Source organism: Varanus komodoensis, unplaced genomic scaffold, assembly GCF_004798865.1.
Source record: "Varanus komodoensis strain SLA01 unplaced genomic scaffold, ASM479886v1 scaffold15, whole genome shotgun sequence".
Taxonomy (NCBI): Eukaryota; Metazoa; Chordata; class Lepidosauria; order Squamata; family Varanidae; genus Varanus; species Varanus komodoensis.
The window spans coordinates 5238431-5258560 of NW_025335440.1; the positions used below are offsets into that span (position 1 = coordinate 5238431).

Genomic DNA, 20130 nt, shown 5'->3' on the forward strand with positions numbered 1-20130 from the left:
CCAGGTCCCAGGGTGGGCTGCTAGGCAACCACACCAAACACTGTCTGATCCAGGAGGGACTGTCTGCAGTTTTAGAAGGGAGGTGGGGGCAGATTGTGCCTATGGAAAGATTTTTGCCACTTGTTTCTTTGCACACCTGCCTTCCAGAGCAGTGGGTGTCTGAGGAGAGCTTCTGCATTAGCCAAACTTGGGTAATGCCGAAGGATAGGCTGTACATGAGTGCAGAATTAGTGCACAGCTGTCAAGAGTTGAAATCTAAGAGTCTCCATTTTCATTTAGAAGAAGGAGATGCTTCTCCTGATGCAGCAAGATGAGTCCAGGTTTGTTAGGTGCTTTTTGGTCCTGCTTAGATTATGATGGTCTGTGCTTCTCTTTCCTCTGCAGGCCCAGGATCCCTGTCACCCTCAACATGAAGATGGTCATGCCATCCTGGTTAGTATAAAATTGAATGGCTGACAGATGTGTTTCATTTCCTCCTGTGGCCCTGGGCTGTCTTCTGTTCTATGCACCTCCTTACTCTGCCCTGTCACCTACCATAATAAGGGAGGATATTTGTCTGGCAGTGCTTGAGCTCTGCAGGTGGGAAATCTGGACACCTGAAACTGGACGTGCATCTGAAGGAGGCCCTGCAGGAGCCCATTTTCAGTTTACTTGGTTTTCACAGTGCATTGATTTTGATGAATGTAAACATGCCTGCAAGTGAAGCCTATGGGACCATCTTCAGTCACTAAGTGGGACATAACTTGGCACTCATTGTATGTCAAAACTAACAGGTGGTGGGGTTGGCTAGGGGTCTGGGAAGGAAGTGGACAGATCCCTCCCTCACACTGCTGCAGGGGTATACCATGGCAGAGGCAGTGCCTGTGGTGCCTCACTCCATCTGAGTAGGCCCAATGAGGTGGTTTGCAAGCCTGGCAGCCCCTGCATCATTCGGCCTGGAAAAGGGCAGTGGTGCACAGGAGTGGGCGGACATGCTTATTTCCTGCCTGGCTTTTGCAGAAGAACTAGCTGGAAATGGTGGGAGTTGCCACCCAAAACATCTGGAGGAAACCAAGTTTTTACAAGGGTGTGCAGCAACTGGCTCTGGCTGCTTTTCTGGGCAGTCACATTCATTTGTGTTGTTAATTAAAATGCAGGGCACTAAGCTGCCTCTCTGCCAAGACCTGTCAAAGTGAATGCCTGTGTATCTGCTCCTGAGTCAGAGGTAGAAGCCTCCCCACCTTCATCTTAACAGTGTTAGTGGAGTATTCCTTTGGTCAGTTCTATGAATCTTTCAGACAACAGCACTTGGTCAGATGCCACCACTGCATAACAAGCCCTCCCTCTGCTTATTTGCCTGGTCCCAAGTGGGGAGATTGCTGGGGCTGACTTTTGACTTCCTCCCTTCCAGGTTTGATCTGATGGGCCTAAGTCCAGATGCACCTGAGGATGAAACTGGAATCAAAAAAGCAGCTGAGAATAGTAAGAGAAGCTTTTCTGGGACAGCTTGAAAATTGGCTTATATTTCTCTGAATCATAACTATAGCAGAAACATTTGGGTTTCTCTCTTGGAGTAATAAAGAGCACCTGCCCCTTCTTGTAGTCCTTGCTCAGAAATGTGACTTCCTAACTCTTGTGGGTAGTAAAACCAGTGAGATGGTTGGAGATTTTACATTCTGAATGCATGGAAACAAAATCTTCACTTCGACTGGCGTAGATGTTATTCCGTTCCCTGCAGATTCTGCTTTGCATAGCACGAGCCATTGTGAGGAACATGCAATCCCACTTTCTCCAAAGAGGATCTCTCCCTCCCCTTGCCAGAATTAACCATTGAGTTACTGCATTTGCAACCATGCAGGTCATAGTTCCTATGTAAAGCCAGGTTTGGGAGGGAATCTGATGATAGTTGCCAGAACTTGCATTGTGCACTTGTAACACAAAATCCAAGAGCTGCTTTCAGTCCAAAGGGATTCAGTTTTGGAGATACTCTCTGGGCCACGTGGCATTTGTGGGCAGAGCCGCAGATGAAGGGACAGGGCCAAGACTGCCCCCCTTCCCCAGTCAGCATATTTTCCCTGCAAGCTCTTATTGCCAGTCAGTCAGCCTTAAGAAACAATTTCAGCCTTTTGGAATGTGGGAGATACTGCAGATGAGCCAGGGAACCACCAAACAATTGTGCTGGTGAATGGCCATCTGGGAATCCTGAACAGCTGGTTTGTCTCTGGACGGAGGCGTGGCACCCCCACTTTATACGGCCAGGGCCTTAGTTCAGTGCTGCAGGCAGAAGGATTTCCCAGTTTTACCAGGAAATGCCAGCGTTGGAAAGCTGGGAGCATCTCTGTACAAAGCACTGCACATCAGCTGAGCTTCACCACCTGCCCTGTGGCCAGTGTTGATTAATGTTGCTAAGCAGAGGTGAAGCGGAGAGAATTTGCTCCATTGGGAAGGAGGCTCAGGAGGGAACTCTGCGCCCAGTGCCAGCCCTTGTTTTGCATACATCTTGCACTTCAGCTGCATCTGCCTTCATGGCACGTTCTGATGTGGAAGAAATAGCAGTCGTTTCTGGGTGCTGGAGGGAAGTGTCAGCCTGCTTTCTTTGGTGCATCAGAGACTGCAAATTGGCAAGCCCGTGACCTGGATGCTCACTTCAGTGGCTCTAACCTAGCTGCAGATTCCAGAGTGACAGCTGTGTTAATCCATCACAGTTAAACCTACGGCCTTTGGCAGCTTCAAGGCAAATGCCTCCTTTGTGGCATCAGCTTTGATGGCACAGAGCCAAGCTCATCAAATGCACAATTCCCACATGCTACTCGCCACAATGTGGTGTGCGACGTCCCAGCCTTTCCTCTTGATCTCTGCCATGCCTGGCTAAGCAGAGAAAAGAATTAAGCTCTTTTTGAAATGCAGTTTTTACGCAGAGTAAACTCTGCAAAATCTCTGTTAGTGAGCTGTTCTCAAGATTGGGTTGATGGCATAGCTTTCGGCACTGAGTGCAAGGCCTGTGATATTGTACCGCCATGAACTTACGCTGTCTCTTTCTTTCTGTCTCTGCATTCCAGTTAAAGCAGTAATTGAGCATGAAATAAAGAATGGAATCCCGGCCAACCGTATTATCCTGGGAGGCTTTTCACAGGTGAGTGGAGGGCAGGCAGCCGGAAGGGGCTTCCCTGTGTGTGTGGACAGCAGGGCTAGCAATAGAAGCAGAGCACAGGTGGGTTACCTGCAAAAATGGCTGTTCCCACCTCACTTTGAGGTGAGAAATGGAGATGTCCTGCTTCTTCGGGGGCCTTTGTTGGGGATGTGCACATTTTGTTTAAGGAGGTGCGCCACAGTCAGAGCCCAAAGTACTACATGAAGGAGCTGGCAGGGGATGTGGCATCCTGAATGTGTTTGATTTTCCCCTTTAAAACCAGTGACTAGCTCTTGTGGCTGTGCAGAATTGCTCACTCACTCTGGGGCAATGTCTTAAGATCGTGTAAGCCAGTGGCAGGCTGGGACGCAACAGGGCATCTGGAGTGGCTCTTCAGCCTGCTAGCAAATTATTCTGAGTGTCCTTCTCACAAGCAGTAACATTTGAAATGTGTGTATAAAATATTCAAGCAGTAGAATTGGGGCTCTTTATTTTTGCAGTTTGGCTCTTTACCAGGCAGTTAACTGGGATGAGGAGTGATGTTTGTGTGCTGTGTGTGCGGAGCATGGCCTCTGCTGGAGGATGCGTGTAGTGTGCATCTGCTGAGCATTTCGTAAAAGTGTTGTCTTCGGAGGACTGGCAAAGGCTGTGTCTTTGGGAGCACGCAGGGCATGCAGCAGACGTTTGTGTCCTCTTGAGTGCAAGCTCTGACCTCTTCTCTCTTCACGGTTGCACTCCAGGGTGGTGCGCTATCTCTCTACACGGCACTCACCTCCCCGTACCAGTTGGCTGGCATTGTGGCCCTCAGCTGCTGGCTCCCCCTGCACAAGAGCTTTCCTCAGGTATGGTGGTATTAGTCCTCTTTCTGAATTGCTGTTGTCCTCTGGGTGGAGCTGTGCCTGGGTGGCTGTCCAGCGAGGCTGTTCTGCCATAATAACCCCAACAGAGGTCATGTTTCTCAGAGTGCAAGGTCTTGCTCTTTCACTTCCCAGAATGCACAATTTGCTGCTGCTTATTATTTGGATAGGGGTGAACTGGCTTCATGGTCTGTTAGATTCCTGCAAGGCCCTCCACAGGAGACTGCCTTTGAAGGCTGTTCTGAAGCTGCAGGTCATGGAACATCCAGTGGCCAGATGGATAATGGGCCGCAGGTCTGGACATACAATGCCAAGTCTAGGCTGATTGCACTGCCTGCCTGGTTCAGCATGTTGGTTTTGACCCATAAGAATGCATGGGATTCAGGGCTGCAGTATCCACTGGAATTCCTCTACCAGCATGAACCATCCATCTGTTCTGTTCACCACTCTGAACGAGGCTTGGAAAGCAGCATAAAGGAGAGGGCTTCTTAGCTGTTGTCCCTTAGTCATGGAATGATCCCCCCAGGAAGAACCCCCCCCCATTGCCAGCACCAGTTTAAGGCCTCCTCCTCTTAGGTGATTGGCACTGGCTTGAATCAGGTCCTGGATCTTTCTTATGTTGAAAACTCTTTCGGCCTTTGGGTGTCCTTGGTGTGGTGGTGTCTGCCTGTGAATGGCTTTTGTAATGTGTTCCTACAGTTTTGACCTTTGTAAGCCACCCAGACCACTTTGGCAGTTGGGGGGGGCATAGAGATGTCATCACCGGACAGAAATGAAGAGGGTGTTGTGTTTATTGGCTTACTGTTGCAGGCAGCAACTAACAGCATGAACAAAGACACCCCTATCCTGCAGTGCCACGGAGAGATGGACCCCATGATCCCAGTGCGATTCGGCGCGCTCACGGCAGAGAAGCTGAAGGGTGTCGTGACCCCAAGCAGGGTGCAGTTCAGAACCTACCCAGGAGTGATGCACAGCTCTTGCCCACAGGTTAGTCGGTAGCTGCCAAGTGCCCGTCCTGGGCCACCTGGCCGAGTGGCGCTTCCCCCAGTTGAGGCCTGCTGCAGCTGGGCACGTGCTGGGAGACTGAGGTGGAGTGTCCTCTCTCTCATAAGTTCTCTGCGTTTCGAGAGCAGCCATGGTGTGGTGTGGAATACTGGACTGTGGACCTGGGAGGTCCAGGTTCTAGTCCCCACCTGGCCATGAAGCTCACCAGATGGCTTTGGATCAGCCGCAGACTCTCAGCCCAGCCTACTTCACAGGGTGGTGGTTGTGAGGATAAATAGGAGGCATGTAAGCCTCCATGGGTTCCCCACAAGAAGGAAAAGGGCAGGTTGCATGTGGTGGTGGTGGTGGTGGGCAATGTGGACCTCAGGCATCCCTGCCCAGGAACAGCCTTTCTGCAGGCTTTACTACCACAGAAATTTGGCCACAGGCAACTGAAAAATGGGGCTGTTTTCTTTTCAAACAAGGAAATGTATCCTATTTGTAAACAGAATTATATTCCTGTAAGCTACCCCTGGACATGATTTTTCCTGAGAACAAACAGTGGACTCTCCACATGCCTTTTTTTCCAAGGAAAATTGTAGGGGCTTTCCGCCCATTTTGGCAGTGCAGAGGGTGCAGCCCCCCAGGAGGAGGAAATTAGTTCCTGGATCAGCCAAGTTGCGCATCCTGCTCTACACCCTACTTTTAGAAATGTTGTTGTTCCTGTTGGCTCACTCCTGTTGTTCCTAGCCTTGTTCCTGTTGGCTCACTCTTCAGAGGTTGGGCTGATAGCAGCCAGAAGCAGGAGGCATTCTTTGTCATGGCCCCTTCTTATTCCGTATTCTCTGCCATGACTCCCGAATCATACCATGTGCTCTGCAGCTTGTTAAGATCACAGTTCACACCTGTCACCCTCCAGTGGCTGATTTGCTAGTTGTATTTGCAGGGTTTTAAAGTCAGCTTGCAATGTTCAAGGATAGGCTGGACGTCCACATGGTGGGCATGTCGTGAGCGGAGCCAGCTGGTGCCAGAGGTCAGACTAGATGGCCCGGGAGACCCCTTCTGACTCGCTCTGTTTTCTATGTTTCTATGCAGCTGCAGTTCATTGTTTTAAGTAGATTATGTGGTGGGTTTAAAAAACCAAACACTGAATAATCCCAAAGAGGTAGCAGTGTTAGTCTGTACTAGGAAAAACAGCAGTGTGTCCTTTTGGCACCTTAAAAGGTCAGCAAATACATCACCAACATCAACCTTTTGTCAGATGCATCTGAGAGCAGGCTACAGTCTGTCACAGCTGATGCCAAAGTTTTTGTCTGTCCTTATTCACCTGTCTTTAAAGTACCATGAAATGTTGCTGTTAATTGTTTTTTTCTGCACAGCATATGTAGAAGGAAAATGGACCAGGTTGTTTTTCTGGACTCATGAGCTGCTGAGTTCTTAATTACGTATTTTTTTGGATCTTTGTTCCCCTTAAATAACTTTTCTCACCCTCCTTGGGACATGGAGAAGTTTGCAATTCCTGAGCCCATTTATGGGGTTGCCATGGGCCAGTGCTTTGGGTCTGTTCTCTGTCCTGGAGACTGGGTAGGCCTTCTTGCCTTGGCCTCTGGGTGTAAATGACACTCCTCCTCTTGCATTCTGCGCAGGAGATGATGGCTGTGAAAGAATTCATCGAGACGCTTCTGCCCAGGATTTAAAGCAGAGCTGCTTAAGACTGTTGCCGGGAGAGGAGACAAGTGGCCACCACCTACGATCGTTAACCTGTCAGCTGCAGACGGAAGCCATGGCAACCCTCCTTCACTCCCTCCGGCTTCCTTTCTCTGGCCTCCCCCTTCCTCCTGCACCGACCCCTCGTGTGCCAAGTGAGGGGTGCCCCTCTTTCCTGTAGGGGGAGTGAAGGTACGCAGCAGTTTTAAGGTACAGCTGAGATGCCAGCGTGGCCGCCTCCTTGCCGATTAGTATTTTGGCCACCTGATTTCAGTCTTTCCCTGCCCTCCCTTTTCTCCCAACCCCCGAACACACGCACCCTCACTGTGGCACTGAACTGGGTGACAGCCATAGGTTTAGATCAAAGGTATTACGAGATGGTGTTCTGTGCTGTTACAGTATTTTATGGGAGTGCCTGTGAGGTCCCTGATTGATTGGCTATCCATGCATCATCCCCCTGGAGCAGCCTTACTGGCACAGGCAGGGTCGAGGCTCCCTTCCATGCCGCTGATGTTCCACTTTCTCTACACCGGGGAAGCAGGAAGAAACAGCTTCTGCCCACAAGATAATCGTTCCACAGCGTTCTGTACCTTGCGTGCTCCTCCCATATCCCCTCGGCATTGTCGGCTGCTGTCGCCATTCAGCGCGTGCTCAGCCCTCCCAACATGCAGGAGTTGGTTGGGTCACAGATGTGGCAGAGGGGCAGCCTGCCTCACCAGGAATTCTTCACTGTTGTATATTTTTTAAAAACTCCTTTTGTTCCTTTTGCTATCATCTCTGCTTGTGTGTCCTCCATGTACCAGTCTGTCTGACTCTATCACTATGCAGACATGGCAGAGTTCAAGGGAGTGGGGACAGCAGCCTCCTGTTCATTGCAGGGGTCACCGAAGCACCCGTGCTGAGGGCCAGTGGCTCCTCTTGCAGTGGAGACTGTGCCTCAGATGATGTGTGACTCATGGCCTAGAGGAGCCCGCTTGTGCTTCCCTTATCTCTGTGAAGCATCTGCAGCCTCCCAGAGAGCATCTCCTTATCTCTGTGAAGCATCTGCAGCCTCCCAGAGAGCATCTCCTTGTCTGGTAGTGGAACCTGCTGAACCCTGCGCTCCCACCTAGCCCTGGCGGCTGGCGCTTTTTGAGGCAGCTCCCAGAATCTCTGCTTTGCCACATGGCCTCTCCCCTGCCCAGGGGCTGGGCTGGCATCGCCATTTCCAGCAGGGAGCTGTGCTGTTGATCAGCAAAGGTGGTCTTTACCCCCCCCCCCACGCCTTCCCTTCTAGTGAGCCCCCAGAAGGGGGGCAGGAAGTGTTTTCTAAAGTACCTTTCCTGCACCTTCTCTTTTCTTCTTTTGGTGAAGGACTAGTACAGCCTCCTGTTTTCTTCTAGCTTCTTGCTCCTTGTGTGGATCATGCTGCCTCACACCCTTCCCCTGCTCCCTCCGTCGTCCCTGTTGAGAAGTGGCGGCTGCAGCAGGAGTCCTGGGGCCATGGGGGAATAGAGTCCCCCCGCTACTCCCTGCTCTTCTTGTGAGACAGAGCAAGGCCCAGCAAAGGGCTGTGTCCATAGCCTGCCCTGGAATGGGCAGTCGTCCTTCCTGAGCCACAATATGTCCCACTGCTTATGGGGCTTTCAGCGGATCAAGATAGCCTGGCGGGGGCACGGCTCTACATCCTGCTGTCCTGTTCGCCCCTGAAGCGGCAATTGAGTCACTCTTGGGAAGAATGAGATGAGATTGAACTTGGCCTCCAATGCAGGGCTACTCATCATTGGCACAGGGAGAGGTTGCCAGCCACTTCCCAAGTTGGCAGCTGACGGCTGCTCCAGGCTGCTGGCACTTCCCAGCTTGGACCCCAGCCTGGGCGAGAGAGCTGGCTGGGTGCCAGAACTGCTTGCATTCACAAGCAGGAAGAGGCAGCTGTGCGGATCGCTGGGCTGGAACGCTTAGTACGTCATCTGTGTCATCGTCAGAGAGGCAGAAAGCAGTAACCTTTTTGCAATCTGATGTGACAGGATCTGCTTAAACAGCAAAACTGCCTCTTGCTTGCCACTTGGGGGGTTCCCTTGCCCCCTTTCTGCTTTACACTTGGCCATGCCAGTGGGCGAACAAAGTGGACCTGGTCTTGCTTGTGCAGGGAATAAAATCCTGCGGTGGTTTGGCGAATGGTACCACTTGATGGCTGCAAGATGTACATGCGCCTTTTCTGAAGGGTTCCCTACATTTAGATAAAAATCCCTGCAAGTAAAATTGAACAGCTGACCAAAGAGGTCCTAGCCCAAGCTTCCCCAAATGCTGCTTTTCTACAGGAGCAAGGGAGGGGAAGGGTCTTCCATAGGGACTGCTGAGAGATGCAGCATTGTAATCATATATGCAGCTGTAAGTGGCACGGCCCACTTGGACCTTCTTGCTGTGTTCAGCTGTGTCTGTCTAGGCCTGGCCTGTGGCCTCTTTTCTGCAAAGTGAGTGCGGGCAGGCATATATGGGAGACCAGTGTCCTCCTGTGGCTCGCTGCAGCCTTTCCCCTCTTCCATTCATGAGTTGGGTGGTTCTGCATATTGGCTGGACCGAGAAGTGCTCAGATTGCTGCCGCTGCCGGCTCCATTTTGTTTGGCTCCTTCTCAAAGCAGTTGCCACAGTGGCCTGCAAGTCATGGGTATCTCTGTAGGGAATGTATTGAAAATAGGGAAGTCCAAGGAAGTTGGTGGCTGCTTTATTCCTGCCCATGACTCTGGCTTCTCTCTCCCCTCCCTTCCTCGCCTCCCCTTTTGTCTTTCCCATCCATCATTTTTACGTTTGGGTTCAGCTGAGTTTAAAATAAACACAACCATCAGCGCCTCACCGTGTTTCTTCAGCATCGTCTCAAGACATGCCTGTTTCCCCTGCAGTTAAGTGTGTGCAGCGCCTTTTTCACTCTTGGGAAGGATCCGTGTGGGGAGTTGCTGTTCCTCTGGAAAGAGCTTTGGAAAGAGGGACTTGCCTAAGGCAGCCTACCCAAGAAGTGACATTCGGCACCTGGAATTTGGAAAGTGAGTTTCCCAAGCTAGACCCAAAGAGTCCGTGACGTAGAAAGTGTAAATATTCATTCGGTGTTTCTAGCATAACATAATCTGTGTGGGGTGGCTTACCAGATTGCTGCTCACATGCTTTTTCTCTGTGGTCTTCCATCTCTTGAGATCATGCAGCACTAACAGCACCAGCAGAACCCCTGCAGGTGTGCATCACCTTAGCACTGCTCTCTTGAAGAGGTATGGTTCTGAGATAAGAGCATAAGAAAAGCCCTGCTGGCTCAGACCAGAAATCTGTCTAGTCCAGCACTTTGTGCTCACAGTGGCAAGCCAGCCACCCACAGAATCTTTCCAGGAGGATGGGTGCAAGACCTCAGTAACTGGTGCATGCAGGCACCCCCTCTGGTGAAGGAAGGGGGCACATAGCCCACAAGGCTAAGCAGCCACCAATAGCCTCCCCGCTCATGAATCTGTCCATCCTCCTTTTAAAACCCCCCACTCTGGTGGCCATCGCCACTTCCTGTGGCAGCAATTCCATAGTTCAACTATGCACTGTGTGAAGTACTTCCTTTTATCTGTGGTAAACTTGCCACCATTCAGCTTCACTGGATGACCCCAGGGTCAAGTATTATGGGAGGAGAAAAATTCTTCCTTCCCTACTTTGTCCACACTATGCATTATTTTAAAAACCTCTATCATGTCTCCCCTAAGCTAAACAGTTCCAGTTGTTGTAGCAACTTCTCACAGGGGAGCCGCTCCACTCTCTGGATCATTTTTCTTGCTCTTCTCAGCACTTTTTCCTGCTCAGTGATGTCCTTTTTCCACTAAGGTGGCCATAACTGAACACAATATTCCAAGTGTAGTCATTCCAAAGATTTGTATAAGGGCAGAAAGATTTTGGCAGTATGGGGGAGGACAGGAAGACCTGGAGGAATGTTGTCCATGGGGTCGCGATGGGTCGGGCACGAATTTGCAACTAACAACATCAACAACTTCATATAGCTCTAGAGCTTCGATATTGCCCCAAGTGCCTGATCCTGCCTAATCTTGAAAGCGAAGTAGGGTTGGGGAGGGCTGAAAGCTGGATGGGCAGCAATGTTGTGAACCACCCAGAGAGCTTTCATTATAGGCAGTATAGAAATGTTAATGATTATTTTCTATTCTTCACAGCAGCTGGGCACTGGGCCAGCATTTTCATCAACCTGCCCACTGCTACCCCAAGTTCCATTTCTCGCTCAGTCCCTGCTAGCTTAGACTCCATCAGTTGATACCTGAAGTTGGGATTTGATGCCCATTCCCCCAGCTTGGTGAGATCCCTTTAGAGCTCCTTACAATCCCTTTTGGCGTTCAGTGCCCTTAAATAGTTTAGTGTCATCAGCAAACTTGGCCACTTCACTACTTACAGATGCATCTCATTTTTGCTATGGCCAGGCCTGTATGTTTTGATACACTCGCACAACATTTTAACATGCATTTGTCATTTCTCTTTTAATATATGCTCAAAACTGAAGTTCATTCATCCTCAAATGAAAAAGCATTTTAATGCAAATTTTAAACCTGGTCTTAAAAGACACACCCAACACTGCTTCAATGGTGTCGATGTGGTCTCACCCATTCCATCATGCTAGGAACATACCGCATCATGTACATTCACCACAAAGTGCTATTACTGCCACTAGGCTGCACACACATGCACTGTTAGAGAAAATCCCTCGCAAGTCCACACATACCTCATAGTGGAGGGGCAGGCACTGAAAGTACCCTATGCTTAAAAACAAACTTTCCGAGCTCCGTGTGCCTACGGTGCAAAGGTCTGCAAGGCTGGCTAATAAATTTGGATCCTGCATTTCCCACTTCCTGAGAGTTTCCTATGGGCAGGAGGTCTTCTGGAGGCTGTTTTAGAAGTTCACCACCTGGGCCCTCTGGACCAAGTATGGGATTTCAGGTGGTGGCCTTGAGCTACTGGCGTCAGCCCACTGGCCCAAGCGCAGACTCCGAGTAATGGAGCAGTGGGCGCAAAATGGAGCAGTGGTTTTTTTAAAATTAAAGACCAGAAAGAATCCAATCTTCCTCTCAAGAAGAAACTGCAACATAAGCACTGTCTAGTCAAGGTCCAGAATTAGGCAGGCTTCTGCCCCAAAGTGCTTGCTGGTCAGGCAGGTACAGCTTTCCCCTGAACCCAGTGGCTTCCCACTCCCTGATGCATTCATGCTGCGACAGTAATGCAGGCCTGCCTGCAAGCAAGGGAAGCAACCCTGTCAGCCCTGCTGTGCTGAGATTGTCTTTCTACAGCATGGTGGTCAGAATTCTGGCACTAATCAAAGGCTTGCGAACAGTTTGGGCAGGTAACAGCAGAGCAGGGGGGGGGGGGTCATTGCAGCAAGCCAATCCTGGCTCTGCATCTGTTGGCCTGTTTTCTACAGGACTAAGTATAGAAAGTAATTTTACTAAGTGAGAGGTGAGCAGTCACATTGCCCTGAAGCAGTGAGTTGGCGTGCAGCCATCTGGGACTACAACAGCTTGAGCTTCCACTGCTGTTAATCAAGTGGGTGGCTGATGTCTGTAGCACCAAAACACAGCATCAGCCTTAATCCTCACTGATAAACCTGGAGCTGACCTTTAGCCATGGGCTACTTTTACGGATTGGTTGGCTGGCTCTTTCCAGACTACCTGTGCCTCTTCCTCTCCTCTCCACCGACCTGGTAGGAAAATGCCCAGACAAGTTGCTCTAGTAATATGCAGTTGCAAGTATTTCCACCAATCTTTTTCACCAGGTGTATGGGTCCAGCCTAAAATGTTACAAGCTCAACTGACTTGGGCTGCCTCTTCCAGAGTGGATGAAATGCCTCCAAAAACACTGCCTTCCCACTGCTATTTTTCTCTGTCAGTGTCCATCACATCCTAAACAGCAGCACAGAAGAGCCCCAGCCTTCAGTTGCCTGTCTCCACCCCACACCTTTAAGAAGAACCAACCTCATGGGATTCTTGCATGAAGTTTCACCGTTTATAGCTTGTGCAGCTTAGAGATGGATGCACTTAATTCCCATTGCTATCTTATCATTTACATTAAAAAGCCTCCCAGGAATGAAACAACTGAGGAGCGGCTGACCAAGGCCCAGAAGGCCCTGGGTGCAGTTTTGTAACCCCATTAACATCCATGCCCTCTTTCTGGCAGCCGGGCCCTCAGGTTGCATCTCCCTGCCGTCCCAAGGCCTCAAGAGCCAGAGAACCGGCAGCAGAGGCCTGGTGCCTGGTGGTGGCAGTGGCTGGGAACGGCAGGAGCGGCACAGGGCATTCTGCCCAGGGACGCTTCTTGGTCCTCCCACTGGGTGGGTGGGTCTCGGCTCCATGTGCTTGACTTAGCTGGCCTGCAGACGTGTCTGAAGTGGGAGGCAGTGGGCTAAGGAGCATGAGGCAGGAGAGGCTTCCCCTTTCCCAGTGTCGCCTCTGTGGCCATCATGAAATGGGGAGAGGAGGAGGAAACAGAACGAGGAGGAATCGCCTTCCCTGAGTGCAAAGGGCACCAGTCCCTGGAGCTGCTCTGGTGCAAAAGCGTCCATCTTCCAGGGCTAGTTCTTGCTGAAGCCAGTGGGGTTCTGCAGCTGCCACCTCCACAAGTCCTCGCCTGAAAAGCCGGAGGGTGGACGTGTCATTCCGGGTGTGTTGGTGCAGGCGCCTGGCTGCCTTCCATGCAAACAGTGGCAGCAAGCAAGAGAGCTCTACTCCTGCCCCCTGGGAAAAGGGAGCAAGGATGAGGCGCATGCCAGGGAGGTTCTACTTACACATTTTGTCCAGGCCAAAGACAGCTTTCCAGCCTAGTTCTTGTGCAGCTAGGCCAGGGTTGGCATAGCAGGAGGCCACATCCCCTTCCCGGCGTGCACTGATCTTGTAGTTGATCTAGAGAAGAGAAAATCCACCTACTGAAAAGTCACAGGAAACTGACTGCGTGTAGCTTGGGCTTCAAAGGATGCCAAGGATACATACTAGAAGGCCAGACTTCCTCCACACCCCATTACCTCCTGCCACAACATCCTGGAGGGCACCAGACGGGAATGTTGACCAAGGTCACATCTAGTGTTCAGAGGGTTGGTCAGCTGGTGGCATCTTACCCTCCCAATTCCAGCAAGAATTAACGCTCGCCCCCAGCCCCGCCATGGCTGGTTTGTTTCTCTTACCTGCCTGCCAGATGCCTTCTCCATGGCTTTAACCATCTGCAGGACTGAGTAGCCAGTGCCAGTTCCAAGGTTGTAGATCTGCAAGGATGAAACCTTTGCTTAAGAAGTTGTCCCATTATTGTGCTTTCCTACACAGCCAGCAACAATCCAAGGGGGGGGGGGGATTTGAAGGCTAGCCCTTCCCCTTTCCCCTGACCAATCACTTGCTGTTTTCCCAACATTTGTGCACTTTCCCTCTGATAAGACCACCAGGAAGCCTTTGCTGAGACAGTAATTGGCAGGGAGGGGTTTAACCTACAGGATGCTGTTATTTGCCTCCCTCCTTCCACCTTAAGTCCTCCAAGAGTTGTGCTGAAATTTAGCCCCCTAGCCTTAGGCTGGACCAGGCAGTGTGTTCTTCCTACGCAGAGTACCTGTGTGACACAGAGGTGGGGAGCTAGATAGAAAGGATGGAGAGAATGAGGTCTGCTGAGCAGCCAAAAACTTGGGGGTGAACATTAAAGACTACGAGATGAGGACTTGCTTATCTGAAATACAAAAATCCTGAAACCCACAGAATTCTTATCAAGACCATGGGGATTACATTTGTCAGTTTGGCATTGTGGTGTTGCCCTTAAGAGTCCAAGCACTGCCTCTACTCTGTATGATCAGATATTAACTATATTGCCAATTTAACAGCCCACAAAATCACCCTGCCAGCTGCCACTTGCCCCAAATCTCTCTTGTGCCCATGGGGTGTCTGGAAAGGTAGAGCTGGTGAGGTGTGTACCCAGGGAGAACAGTCACCTGCCCTGTGCAAGTAACCAAAGTTTGGGATCAATGGGATTGACGCACTGCTGGACATACATTGTGGTTCTGTAGGAGCACAGAGTAATTGCAGAATTAATCTTTCAGTTAAGACAAGAAAAGAAAAATATTCCTAGCCTTGGGTGCTGGCAAAGGTGTGCTTGGAACCAATGTGGGTAGAATCTGCTGAAGTCTCAGAATCGGGAAAAGTTTTTCAGTGGTTCGAGGTGGAACTTCAGCACCCAACATAGCTCCTTGCAGCTTCTCCTTAGTTTAAAAAATAAACTGGTGCAACGGCTGTAGGATAAATGATGCAAAATAGAGCTTGCCAATGTTCCTAATATTCAGGGTCACAGAATCTAGGTTTTCTTAGCACAGGGTGTTGGCCAGCATGTGCAGGACCCAGCTTGCACTGAGCATGTCTCCTGTACAGGCCCCACTGAAGCAATTAGGAAGAGACTCCGGAATCTGCAAGAAGAACTGAAGCATGTGCAGAATTCTGCATGGCATGGAGAAAGCACAGCGGAGTCCTCCCATGAAATGGATGGGTGGGGGCCGGGGGAGAGTCAGGAAAGAGAAAAGGAAGTACTTCTGCACACAGCAGTTTGTGAACAATAACCATGGAATTCACTTCCCTCAGATACGGTGCTGGTCGCCAAGTTGGATGGCTGGACGAATTCATGAAGACAAAGGGGACTGGGCAAATTCTGGCGGCGGCGGCTAGCCATGGCTACCAGTCCTGCTGCCAGCATGCTACCTCGCTTCTGTTCACTAGCCACTGGGTAAATGGGGTGGCCGTTTGCGTACAGGCAGCCCTGTGTGTGGACAGAATGGTGGGCCCTGATGGACTCTCGCCTGGCTCTTCATAAGCCCGGATTTAGGCAAGGCTTGTGGTCAGCTGTAGGCTTCCCTACCTTACAGCCACAGTTCTCCTTGAGCTTCTTCAGTGCAGCAATGTGGCCCTTGGCAAGGTCTACCACGTGGATGTAATCCCGAACCCCTGCAAGAGAAGGCAGTCAGCCAGTGCCTGCGCCACGCTGCTGGGCTCCGGATCGCCACTCCCAGCATCCCCCTGGGACAGTCTGGACCACGGTATCACCAGCAGGAGAGCGTCAGAGGAAGCCAGTGTGGCGCAGTGGCTGAGAGCGCGGGGCTAGGACTCGGGAGATCTGGGCTCCACTCCCTGCTCAGCCATGGAGCTCACTGGGTGACTGGGCCACCCACAGACTCAGCTCAACCTACTGCACAGGGCTGTTGTTGCGAGGATGAGATTGAGAACCTCAGGAGGTGAATTACTGGACATGCACGTGCTAGGCATGTCATGAGCGGAGCTGGCTGGAGCTGGAGGGTCCGACTCGATGACCCAGGAGACCCCTTCTGACTCACTCCATTCCTATGCTTCTAAACACAGCCATTGTACCCAGCAGACTCTACCCATGCCTGCCCTTCCATGGGCATGCAGCTTACAGCCTGCTTGTCACTCTCCCTGGCTGTTCCTGAGGCCCCCAGTATGGCACCCATTGCTGAAAACTGCTGCTAAGATTAAGCAGCAAGCCCTTGTTTGAAAGAAACACCCCTTTTTATTTATTTATTTAGGAAGCTTCTATGCCGCCCCATTCGCCGAAGCCTCGGCGCGGTTCACATTAATAAATAATCACAATATAAAAACAATATAATTTGAGTCGACCTGGCCAAGGATATAAAATAAATAAATAATATTAACAATTAAATTAACAATTAAAATGAAGTTTAAATAAAAAGGTCTTCGCCTGGTGCCGAAAAACGAATAACGACAGCGCCAAGTGGACCTCTCTGGGGAGCGCATTCCATAGATTGGGCGCCACCGCAGAGAAAGCCCTCCTCTGGGTACTCACCCTCCTAATATCCTTCACGGAGGGTTCCTGGAGAAGGGCCTCTCCCGCAGATCTCAAGGGGTGGGCGGGCGGGCATATATGGACGTAAGTGCTCCTTCAGGTAACCAGGACCCAAGCCATTAAGGGCTTTATTGGTCATAACCAACACCTTGAATTGGGCCCAGCTTCAATGGGGAAGCTGACGGAGAACTGGAGTCATGTGAACGTAATGCCCAGTCCCCGTCAGCAGCCTGGCAGTTCTATTTTGAACCAATTGAAGTATCTGGACCATCTTCAAGGGCAGCCCCATGTAGAGCACATTACAGAAGTCAAGTCAGGAAGTCACCAACGTGTGTGTTACTGTCATCAGGCAGTCGTTCTCCAGGTAGGGACGCAGCTGATGGATCAGCCGAAGCTGAAAGAAAGCGCTCCTTGCCACTGCCGTCACCTGAGCTTCCAGTGAAAGCTCTGGGTCGAGGAGCACTCCCAAGATGCGGACCTTGTCCCTAAGAGGGAGTGCAACCCCATTCAGGACTAAGTTCAGGTCCCCTTCCCCGAAGCCTGATCAACCAACAGGACCTCCATCTTGTCTGGACTGAGCTTCAGTTTACTGGCCCTCATCCAGCCCATTACCTTGGCCAGGTACCGGTTCAGTACAGCCACTGCCTCACCTGGATTGGTAGAGAACGAGAGGTAGAGCTGGGTATCATCAGCGTACTGATGATTCCGCAGCCCACACCTCCTGATGACCTCTCCCAGTGGTTTCATGTAGATGTTAAATAGAAAGGAGACAAAATGGATCCCTGCGGTACTCCATGGCATAGCTGCCATGGCGCAGAGCCATAGTCCCCCAGCACCACCTTCTGGAATCAGCCATTGAGATAGGAGTGGAACCACTGCAAAGCAGTGCCTCCAACTCTCAGTCCCACAAGCCTATCCAGAAGGATACTATGGTTGATGGTATTGAAAGCCGCTGAGAGGTCCAGGAGAACCAACAGAGACACACTCCCCCTGTCTTTCTCCCTGCACAGGTCATCGTACAGGGCGACCAAGGCAGATTCAGTACCGTACCCGGGTCTGAAGCCGGACTGAAATGGGTCCAGATAATCAGTTTCATCCAAGAGTACTTGGAGTTGTCCCGCCACCACCCGCTCCCACACCTTGCCCAGAAACAGGATATTGGCCACTGGTCTATAATTAGTGGCCATCTCTGGATCCAGTGATGCCTTCTTCAGGACCGGTCGAACTACTGTCTCCTTTAAAGGGGCAGGTACCCGGCCCTCCCTCAGAGAGGCGTTGACCACTTCCAAGATCCAGGTCCCTATCCTGTGCTTGGCATTGTTAATTAGCCAAGATGGGCAAGGGTCCAATAGGCAAGTGGTGGGACGTACTCGTCCAAGCACCTTGTCCACATCATCAGGCCGCAGTAACTGAAATTCATCCATCAATTCTGGACCAGACGGCAACATTGGTATCTCCCCAGAAGCCTCTGAGTCACTAGTGGAGTCCAGCTTGTGACAAATCTGAGCAATTTTCTCCCTGAAATGCTTGGCAAAGTCGTCACAGCGGGCCTTCGAAGGTGGAACCAGATCTTTCTTAGGGCCAGGATGAACCAGGCCTTGTACCACCCGAAAAAGCTCTGACGGACGGCATTGTGAGGAGGCAATGGAAACGGAGGATAATTTCTTTTTTGCCGCCCTCACCGCCACAGCATAGGCCCGATAATGGGCTCTTAAGTGTGTTCGGTCAGATTCATCCCATGATTTCTACCACCTACGCTCTAGACGTCTCCCAGCCCACTTCCTCGCCTGCAATTCAGGTGTATACCAAGGGGAAGAGTGGGCTCTGCCCGGCGGGAGAGGACGCTTAGGAGCGATCGTGTCAATAGCCCTGGTCATTTCCCCATTCCATAGTTTGACCAGAGCTTCGACAGGAGCACCAGTCTTGTCAGCTGGAAACTCCCCCAGGTCCTTCAGGAATCCATCGGGATCCATCCGGCTCTGGGGGCGGACCCACACAATCGGGTCCACACCCTTACAGAGGGAAAGGCCGCTCTCGAGCACAAACCTCACGAGGAAGTGATCTGATTCCAATGCCCAGAGATGGGAAATTGCCTCCTCAAAGCCCTAAACATGCCTCCCTCCTGCTTTACATGCTCAGCTCCCCAGGCCAGTGGTTCAGGCAGATCTGAAGTAGTGACTTTGCAAGCTCAGATTAGTTTGGACAACTTACCGGTCCCATCTACTGTGTTATAGTCATTACCAAAGACGCTCAGGTACTCTCTTCGCCCCACAGCCACCTGGAGCAGACCAAGGAAGAAAAGAGGACAAAGACAGAGGAGCTTATAAGGAAATTTTAACTCACAGTGGAGCAGAAGGAACACCTGGGGGCTGGCTTTGTACCTGTGCAACGTAGGGCATCAGGTTGTTTGGGATCCCCTGGGGGTCTTCTCCTATTCTTCCTGACTTGTGAGCTCCAATGGGGTTGAAATATCGCAAGAGTACAGCGTTCCAGTCCTGGGAGAAGGCGTACAGAGAGAAGCATGAGCACATGTGGAGCCGAGCTCTGCCCAAAAGGCACTGGGTGTCCCTGGGTGTAATTCTGCTGCCTTACCGGTTCTGCCTTGCACAAGTCTTGGATCATTTCTTCAATGAAGTATTTGGATTTGCCATAAGGGTTGGTGCAGCCTCCCACCGGATGCTTCTCGTCAAGGGGGAGATAGGCAGGGTCTCCATAGACGGTGGCCGAACTGCTGAACACGATGTTCTTGACGTCATGCGCTTTCATGGTCTGCAGATGGCAGGAAGGCACAGATTAGCTCAGCTCTGGCCTAAGGCTGTTCGAGAATAGCTGCACGCACAGTGGAGCGCCCTGGCGGCGACTTCCCCGCTCGGCGTCGCCCACGAGCGACTGCAGGTGAACAAATGGCGGCCTTCCTGCACCTTACAATGCCCATCCTCCCTCGCCATGGACTGTGATCATGCTTGCCGGGGATGATGAAATTGCAGGCCAAGACATCTGCAGGTTTGGGGGAGGCAGTAAACACTGTGAAGTTGCCATTTCCAAAACCGCAGCTGCCTCTTGAGAAGGATCTGGTATCCCAGAGGTCTCTGCAGCCACGCAGAGGGGATGTGGGATGCCTTTGGGCTTGGAAGCAGCACCTCCAGTGCCAAGCACCCCCCAGGCCCCCATCCCGCTCAGGCAGAGCCACGAGACACCCTGCTCCACAGCCGTGTCTTCGCAGCTGAGATGCAGGATCTTCTTGGGGAAGGCCTTCAGGCAGTCCAAACAGGCTACCGTTCCTGTGTCAGCCCAAGGCAAAAGCAGAGGCAGTCGCCACAGCAGACGCTCCGCACGCCCTCAGGCTGCTCTCGATGCTTGTGCATCACGCGATGGGGCATTTTCTCCAGGGACGGAGTTACCGTGTGCACTTTGCCTGGCGCTGCTCACCTCCAACAGCCGGATGGTCCCTGTCAGGTTCACCTTGTAATATTCCAAAGGCATTTGGACGGACTCGCCAACAGCTTTGAGACCTGCGAAGTGCATCACAGCCGAGAAACGGTGCTGCCGGGAAGCAGACGGGCCAGCTTAAGAATGTTGTTGCCAATGATAACACCAAGCTAGAGTTCATATTTTCCATCTGTTTTTTACTTTACTTTA

The 20130-nt window shown here is 51.3% G+C and overlaps 2 protein-coding genes across 6 annotated transcripts in view; one reads left to right on the plus strand and one right to left on the minus strand.

The window, feature by feature from the left end:
- Positions 1-9489, plus strand: part of LYPLA2 (lysophospholipase 2) — a 29254-nt gene extending 19765 nt beyond the window's left edge. For all 4 annotated transcript variants that reach the window (XM_044424672.1, XM_044424673.1, XM_044424674.1 and 1 more), the window contains exons 5-10: positions 385-432; positions 1391-1461; positions 3039-3112; positions 3850-3951; positions 4777-4953; positions 6597-9489. In XM_044424672.1, the coding sequence (XP_044280607.1) occupies positions 385-432; positions 1391-1461; positions 3039-3112; positions 3850-3951; positions 4777-4953; positions 6597-6647 (523 nt within the window). In that variant the 3' untranslated portion in view covers positions 6648-9489. The remainder of the gene's footprint in view (positions 1-384; positions 433-1390; positions 1462-3038; positions 3113-3849; positions 3952-4776; positions 4954-6596) is intronic.
- A 3616-nt stretch (positions 9490-13105) lies between these two features.
- Positions 13106-20130, minus strand: part of GALE (UDP-galactose-4-epimerase) — a 16393-nt gene continuing 9368 nt past the window's right edge. For both annotated transcript variants that reach the window (XM_044424670.1, XM_044424671.1), the window contains 8 exons: positions 19921-20034; positions 19084-19260; positions 18873-18986; positions 18703-18769; positions 15532-15617; positions 13832-13909; positions 13439-13553; positions 13106-13281 (listed from right to left, as the gene is read on the minus strand). In XM_044424670.1, the coding sequence (XP_044280605.1) occupies positions 13226-13281; positions 13439-13553; positions 13832-13909; positions 15532-15617; positions 18703-18769; positions 18873-18986; positions 19084-19260; positions 19921-20034 (807 nt within the window). In that variant the 3' untranslated portion in view covers positions 13106-13225. The remainder of the gene's footprint in view (positions 13282-13438; positions 13554-13831; positions 13910-15531; positions 15618-18702; positions 18770-18872; positions 18987-19083; positions 19261-19920; positions 20035-20130) is intronic.